The 8,264-nt window shown below is 33.1% G+C and overlaps 1 protein-coding gene across 2 annotated transcripts in view; it reads left to right on the top strand.

Moving 5' to 3' along the window:
- The window catches only part of nsg2 (neuronal vesicle trafficking associated 2), a 62,320-nt gene extending 54,548 nt beyond the window's left edge, over nucleotides 1–7,772 (top strand). For both annotated transcript variants that reach the window (XM_061962580.2, XM_061962579.2), the window contains 2 exons: nucleotides 5,060–5,170; nucleotides 6,777–7,772. In XM_061962580.2, coding sequence (XP_061818564.1) covers nucleotides 5,060–5,170; nucleotides 6,777–6,974 — 309 coding nt within the window. In that variant the 3' untranslated portion in view covers nucleotides 6,975–7,772. The remainder of the gene's footprint in view (nucleotides 1–5,059; nucleotides 5,171–6,776) is intronic.
- The last annotated feature ends 492 nt before the right edge of the window (nucleotides 7,773–8,264 follow it).

Genomic DNA, 8,264 nt, shown 5'->3' on the forward strand with positions numbered 1-8,264 from the left:
GGCCAGTTATTAATGATAATCATCACTTATATCACTTGTATCATAGAAACTTTTCACCACTTGTATCATAGAAACAAAAGAATCAAAATATACTGTGTGTTTGCTCATGCACTGGCAGATGCACAACATAAATATACACAGTATATATTAATAGATAATATAACATACTTGCCAACCCTCCCGAATTTTCCGGGAGACTCCCGAAATTCAGCGCCTCTCCCAAAAAACTCCCGGGACAAATATTCTCCCGAAAATCTACCGATTTTCAGCCGGAGCTGGAAGCCACGCCCCCTCCAGCTCCATGCGGACCTGAGTGAGGACAGCCTTTTTTCATGACGGGAGGACAACAGGGTGACAAGAACTAAATCATCCAGACTAGAGATAAATTGTATTATTATGTTTATTTTACCTAAAAATAAATATATTTATTAATTTAAAATAAATAAATAAATAAATAAATACATGTTTACTATATTTTGCTAAAAACATCAAAATTAATTGTATTTTTATTTGTATTTTTTCGTGACTCCTTATTACATCCAGCCATAGAATTATACATTAAAATAAACATATTTCAAATAATTGATTTTAAATTATCATAATAATTCATTTAAAATGACCATATTTAATTATAAAAATAATTGCTTGTTTATCAACAACTTTAGCATTTTATTCATTACATTTTGAAACTCTCAGAAGCCAAGTTATGTTATATTCCTTAATATTTATTTATGCAAGTTTGAAGTATCAATTATCTAAACACAGTTTTGTTTGCATATTTTCAGGATGTAGATATATATATATATATATATATATATATATATATATGTATATATATATATATATATATATATATATATATACATATATATATATATATATATATATATATATATATATATATACATAATATGTATGAAATACTTGACTTGGTGACTAGCTGTCAATATACTCCTCCCCTCTTAACCACGCCCCCAACCACGCCCCGCCCTACCCCCGACCACGCCCCCACCCCCCACCTCCCGAAATCGGAGGTCTCAAGGTTGGCAAGTATGTAATATAATGTAATAATGCGATTGTGCCTCCCACCAGTTATCAATGATGGGCGTCATCTTGTACAATAAAAATACATACAAAGATTTTACTTGTGTTCATGCACATGTCATATAACTAATGCGGCCGCCCCTCCCACCGGTTGTTAATAATAACCACCACCTTGTATAATCGAAATGAATAAAATAACTTAAAATAATCCCCTAAAGTCATATCCTGTCACCTTTCACGACAAATTGTCGTATAGTGTCTGCAAGAAGTGGTATTGTAGCCTGCACTCGTGCAAGTATGTTCGCTCATAGCACACGCTCCCTGTCAAGACCCTCACTTTGGTGACACGGTTTGGGACTAAGTCGGCCATTTCTTAGCGATTAGCAAGTCTTAGTGTTGTTGTCCTCATTGTGCAGCATGAGGAGCGTCACAGTAATTCTCCGTCCTAAAAGAAAAGGGGCCGCAATGCCACTTTATAGGTCATCAGTGTTGTCGGTCACACAAGAGTTGGCATGCAGCGTGGAAGTAAACTATCACTTAGCTGGCGTGTGGCTGTCAAGCAGCATAAACGTTGATGGACTCCGACCATCACAGCCATGCATAATTGCTCTGACATCTTTGTGTGACGGTGCTAAGCGAGAGCAGCCAATTGGAAAGGACGATGACATTAGTGTGGGACAAGAATCGCAGGCAGGAAATTAGAATTAAATGGAGGGCGACAATTTTTTTTTGGCGATTATTTGCCTGTCACAAGCAAACAGCAAGTGAACACAGCTGTCAGAAGGTGGCAGACTATATTGAGTTTTTTTTAACACAGATATCTCTTCACGACTCATTTGCATAATTCTAATTAAATGCTCCTTCTGAGGCGACCAATCAAAGTGTCAAGTTGAAAGCAGGAGGAAACAAATCCTTTTATATGTTAATCTCATTTACAACAACATGTCTATTCTGCCAGGGAAATGAATAACTCTCACCTTTATTTGCATTAATATGCTGACTTTAAATTATAAACTAGCTCTGCTCTTGAGCTCTTTTTATATTCAGCGTTTACTGTGGTGCATTCTGCAATTCATGGATAATATGATGCTGTGTTTTATTTCTAAAAAGCAATATTTTCCATAAATTCAAAATGGTAAGGAATATGGTAACATTATTAATTAAAAAAATATATAATAAATACAACTTAAAAAAAAGGTTTCTTTATAATTATTATTCCATTTTTCTGCAGCAAAATACAAAATAAATGAAAAAAATATACACTGTTTAAAACTAATATATTGTATTGATCCATATTTACACATTTTCAATGAACACAAGATGTTTTTATTTTTAATTTTATTTTTACACATACCGTATTCTACAAAATGTTATGTAAACAGGTTGAACCTGGCCCCCTTGATAATGAACACTGTCTAGTAGTCTACTGTACGTCAAAGTCATACAGTTCAGTAACATAATAGCTTTTAATCTAGCGTCAATTGACTTAGAATTCACCTTCATCGTGTTTAAGAGGATTACATGCCGATGATTCCAAGTCACTCAGCCGGGGCTTCAGAGAGCTTTTTGTGTGTGTATGCTAATGAGAAGGATGACGATTACGCGCTGATTCATTTTCACAATTTCTCCTTTTAAGAAAGTTAATGAGGCACATGATCACGTGGCGCACACATATTAACGCTATTTGTCCACAGATGTATGCATATTCCACATCCAGTGTCATCTTTTGTTTAGTTCCGGAACTTAGCCAGCAGCATATCATGCATGGTCTTCACTAAAGAAGCTGAATTAAGTCACAACTACATCACAGTACAACTACTTTAACAAAATATTAGTGCTTTTCCACAGGTTTGTGCATATTCGATTTATATGCACATTCGACATTTGATTACTTTTTTTGTGTAGTTCCTGAGTTTAGCCTGCAGCATTTATTGCAAGCCCGGGCAACTATTTTGACTCAGGGGGCCAAATTTAGAGAAAAAAATGTGTCTGGGGGCCAGTATATCTATTTTAGGAACACTAAAACAAAACCTCACAATAATGTCTGATTGAATTCTCAAAACGTTATGACAGACCGCCTTAAAAAAACGGAATGGAATTGAATTTTTTTTTTACTAAATAAGACACTCAGAATGAACATGAAAATAAAGAATGTGTTATTTACAATATTAACTATGAATGATAAAACACTGAATATTGACAACATATGAACTCTTGATTGACATATTTTACAATCAAGCAAAACGCAACAAAAATGCAACAAACACAGCGAAATATGAACGCGAAGGGTAAAAAAAACCCCCACTTATGATCTTATATACTGTATCTGATATATCACTAAGCTTTAGAACGCTGTGGAAACACTCCCCACTCACACTGCTTGATGCCTCATCTGAGCTGCTGTGACTTAGATTACCATAGTAACTAGTACATCATGCAAAAGCGCACATTCCAACCATTGAAATACTTTGTACAGTTCAAGACTTCTGGTAATTTGAAAACATCACTGCACATCATAATGGCGGCTACAGTTTCCATCTTAAAGATCTAAAAAAAAATGATTTGGGAATGTAACAAAACACTAATTCCCTGGTAATAAGACTTTATTCTTCTGTTTCTTTTTCTCATAGTTATTTACTTTAAATTAAAATTAGGATCTCGTCTCCTAAATTATAATTTTTGTTTCATCCCGTCCAACTGACTTTTTTCTTTAAAAATTTACAAAAAAATAATTTGTTTTCGTAGAAGTTCCTATATTTTATTTTATAACATGTCCTACATTATTTGTAACATTTACTATATGTTTTAGTAAACATTTTTGTTTTTTGTAAAAGATCCATTTTATTTTTTGTAAAAGTCCCTTTTTTATTTTTTGTGAAAGTTCCTTTTTATTTTATGTAAAGTTCTTATCATATCCTATTCTTTTTTTTTTTTAAGTTATTTAATTTTAAAAAGTTCTTATATTTTTGTAAAAAAAAAATATATATATTTTTGTGTAAAAATTACCAATTATTTTGTAAAAAATAAAATAAACCCCAACATTTTTTTTTTTTGTCAAAAAATTAGATTTTGTTTGGTAAAAAATTATGTATTTTTTGGAAAAATTCCTATTATTTTTTGTTAAAGTTGCTTTAATTTGTAATAGCTTATTTGTTTATTATAGCCAGTTATGTATTTTTTTAGTAAAAGTTCCTATATTTAAAAAACAATCTTCCAGTAATTGAGTCTGTCAGTACAAGTACAAATACTATTGTCTTGAAATGTATGCATTTTCCACATCCAGTGTCATCTTTTGTGCAGTTTCTTAGTTCAGCCAGCAGCATATCATTCATTGTCTTGACTAACTGGGGTTATTTAGCCACAGTTACATCATAATAAAAGTACTATAACAAAATACCATCCATCCATTTTCTACTGCTTGTCCCTCTCGGGACATAGCGGTATGCATATTTCACATCCAGTGTTATTTTTTGTGCAGTTTCTTAGTTCAGCCAGCACCGTATCATGCATTGTTTTGACTAAAGAATCTTATTTAACTCACAGCTACAGCATGAAAAAAGTACAACAACAAAAGACCATTACTTTTAAACAAACGTATATGCATAATCCACATTCAGTGTCATCTATTGTGCAGTGTCTTAGTTCAGCCAGCAGCATATCATGCATTGTCTTGACTAAAGGATCTTATTTAACTAGCATGTAGATCACAACACAACTACTATAACAAAGTGCCATTATTTGTGTACGGATTTATGCACATTCCACATCCAGTGTCATCTGTTGTGATATTCCACAGTTCAGCCAGCAGCATATCATGCACTGTCCTGACTAAAGAAACCATTTTGACTCACAGCAACATCATACTACAACTATTATAATCCCGCCATTTTTCCACCAAATTTGTAAATTGCAGGTCCTTTGTCGTCTATGTTCTTCCCGAGTTCATCCAGCAACATATCATGCACTGTCTCAACTAAATCCAGCACGCACTGCGTTCCGTTTGCTCGACCTGCAGGTGACCATCTTGATCATCCTGGCCTTGGCCTTCCTCGCCTGTATTGTGTTCCTGGTGGTTTACAAAGCCTTCACCTACGACCACGCCTGCCCAGATGGATTCCTCTATAAGGTAGACAATACTTTGTCTTTGCACAGTACGTCAGGCTTAATGTCTTTCTTAATATACCTCGCTGACACTATTAGCATTCTCCTGTGCACTGAAGTTAACTTAACTTGTACTACGTAAATCTATTTTGGACCTCTGCAGGGACACTTTACACAGCTATCACGATCGCTACTTGTGTTATGACAAACCCATGCAAGAAATACTGCTCAAGTGTAGTACTTATAAGTACTATGCAACATCAATAAGATGCATGTAAACAATCACTGTATAATTGTATTTGTCTGCTATATAGTAATACACGCTTTGTGGTGCTCATTCCCTCTCAAATCCTATTAGAACACTGATGTGTTGGTGCTATAGAAACTCGTGTAATGCCACTGTGGAAACCCTACTATTACTAATGGGATTTTTTTAAAGTCACAAGTATTATTAAAAAATATGTTTCAATACAAATTTAATATTAGGAAAAAAAACTGTTTTATAAGAATTAAGTCAAACATTTTCAAACAAAAAACATAATTTAAAAAATAAATTTTGTAAGAATTTAGTCTGCATTTTAAAAATAATACAAGAAAAAAATTATCTTCAGAATTTTACACAACTAAATTCATATTACAAGATAAAAACATCTGAATCTTATGAGAATTGTCACAATTTTGCTAGTATATATATATTTTTAAATATACAAGTAAAAAAAACTTCATTGTATGAATTGTATGTTATTTTATAACATGTCCTACATTATTTGTAACATTTATTATATGTTTTAGTAAACATTTTAGTTTTTTGTAAAAGATCCATTTTATTTTTTGTAAAAGTTACTTTTTTATTTTTTGTGAAAGTTCCTTTTTATTGTATGTAAAGTTCTTATCATATCCTATTCTTTTTTTTAAGTTATTTATTTTTAAAAAGTTCTTATATTTTTGTAAAAAAACAACAACTATATTTTTGTGTAAAAATGACCATGTTTGTAAATGTTTTTTGTAAAAAAATAAAATAAACAAAAAAATATATATATGTTTTTGTAAAAAAATAAGATTTTGTTTCGTAAAAAATTATGTATTTTTTGGAAAAATTCCTATTATTTTTTGTTAAAGTTGCTTTAATTTGGAATAGCTTATTTGTTTATTATAGCCAGTTATGTAATTTTTAGTAAAAGTTCCTATATTTTTTGTAAAATTTTCCAGTAATTGAGTCTGTCAGTACAAGTACAAATATTATTGTCTTGAAATGTATGCATTTTCCACATCCAGTGTCATCTTTTGTGCAGTTTCTTGGTTCAGCCAGCAGCATGTATGTTATTAGAATTCATTCAAAAATTCTATAATACATTGTATCAAATTTAAAAGGTTGTACTTTTGCAAGAATAGATTTTTACAAGTTCACAGGCAAACGTGTATTAATAATTCAACTCTAACAAAGTCAACATTTTAGTAAATGTTAACATTATGAGGCAAATATATTTTCTTTGTAATAAAGATGTGATAATATAAGAAAAATAATTTTGCTTACAAGAAAAGAAAAAAAATGGTTGTGCAGGTGTTTCTAGTAAAACGACAGTTAACGTTGCCAATATTTCCCGGCTAATGTTTCATTGTTTGTTTGTCAGCACAAGCGTTGCATCCCCGCCTCGCTGGAGGCGTACTACGCCGCGCAGGACGCCAACTCCAGGGGGCGCTTCTACACGGTGATCAGCCATTACAGCATGGCCAAGCAGACCACCTCGCACTCTCTCTCACCCTGGCTGCCTGGCGGGGCTGGGGGGCAGCCGCACGACACCAAACCCCCGAGCGGTGAGGGTCACTGAACGCACACACACACACACACACACACACACACACACACACACACACACACACACACACACACACACACACACACACACACGCGCGGATAGAGTGTCATTAGGGCCTTTAGAGTGCATGCAGACATTAAACCATTGACTGTTGCAATGATTTTGTCATTGTTGTTAAAACTTACTTATACACACACACAATTACTCCATGCAGTTAAATTATTATAATTTATTGACTGTCAATGACTTTTTTTTACAGTAGTGTGTGGATGTTTTGTATGTGTGTCAATCACTCAACTCCTCCTGTACTGTAAACTCCACACTATTTGTATGTACAGTATTATATACGCTGAACTTCATATATACACATTGATGACGAGCCATGTCCTTTACTGCCTCTGCTGTCCAAAGTGTGCAACTGCAGGCATGATCCCCTTAACTAAAACATTGCCTAAAAGTGAGCTTTTTCTCCTGTTTCTACATCTTCGAAGAAATGTGCTTGCTTTTTTCTCCCCCGTCGCAATAGTGTCGATTGTTTATTTGTCAATTCTAAATATACTTACCGTATAACTTTTCTGAGCGAGCAAAAAGAATTGCAACTTTTTCCTGTGTTTCATACGTTTATGTGCAGGCTTTGTTTGACCGCAGCGTCAAGAGTGCTTTTTTTTATCAGCCGTTGTGATGTTGTCTGTTCATACAGTAATGTAGCGACACTGTAATTATGAACCCCTGTGCAACCCTCCACCTCTTCTCTTGGTTCAAATAAAAAAATAAAACACAAGAAGTCTGTTATTGTACCAAAATACAACTTATTCTATTGTTTTAAGAATTAATTTGTCATAAAAGAAAAACAATTTGACAACAAATTTCCAAAATTAGAGATGTCCGATAATATCGGCCGATAAATGCGTTAAAATGTAATATCGGAAATTATCGGTATCGTTTTTTTTTTATTATCGGTATCGTTTTTTGTTGTTGTTTTTTTTAAATTAAATCAACATAAAAAACACAAGATACACTTAAAATTAGTGCACCAACCCAAAAAAACCTTCCTCTCCAATTTACACTCATTCCCACAAAAGGGTTGTTTCTTTCTGTTATTAATATTCTGGTTCCTACATTATATATCAATATATATCAATACAGTCTGCAAGGGATACAGTCCGTAAGCACACATGATTGTGCGTGCTGCTGGTCCACTAATAGTACTAACCTTTAACAGTTAATTTCAATAATTTTCATTAATTACTAGTTTCAATGTAACTGTTTTTATATTGTTTTACTTTCTTTTTATTCAAGAAA

Source organism: Nerophis lumbriciformis, linkage group LG09 (genome assembly GCF_033978685.3).
Source record: "Nerophis lumbriciformis linkage group LG09, RoL_Nlum_v2.1, whole genome shotgun sequence".
NCBI lineage: Eukaryota > Metazoa > Chordata > Actinopteri > Syngnathiformes > Syngnathidae > Nerophis > Nerophis lumbriciformis.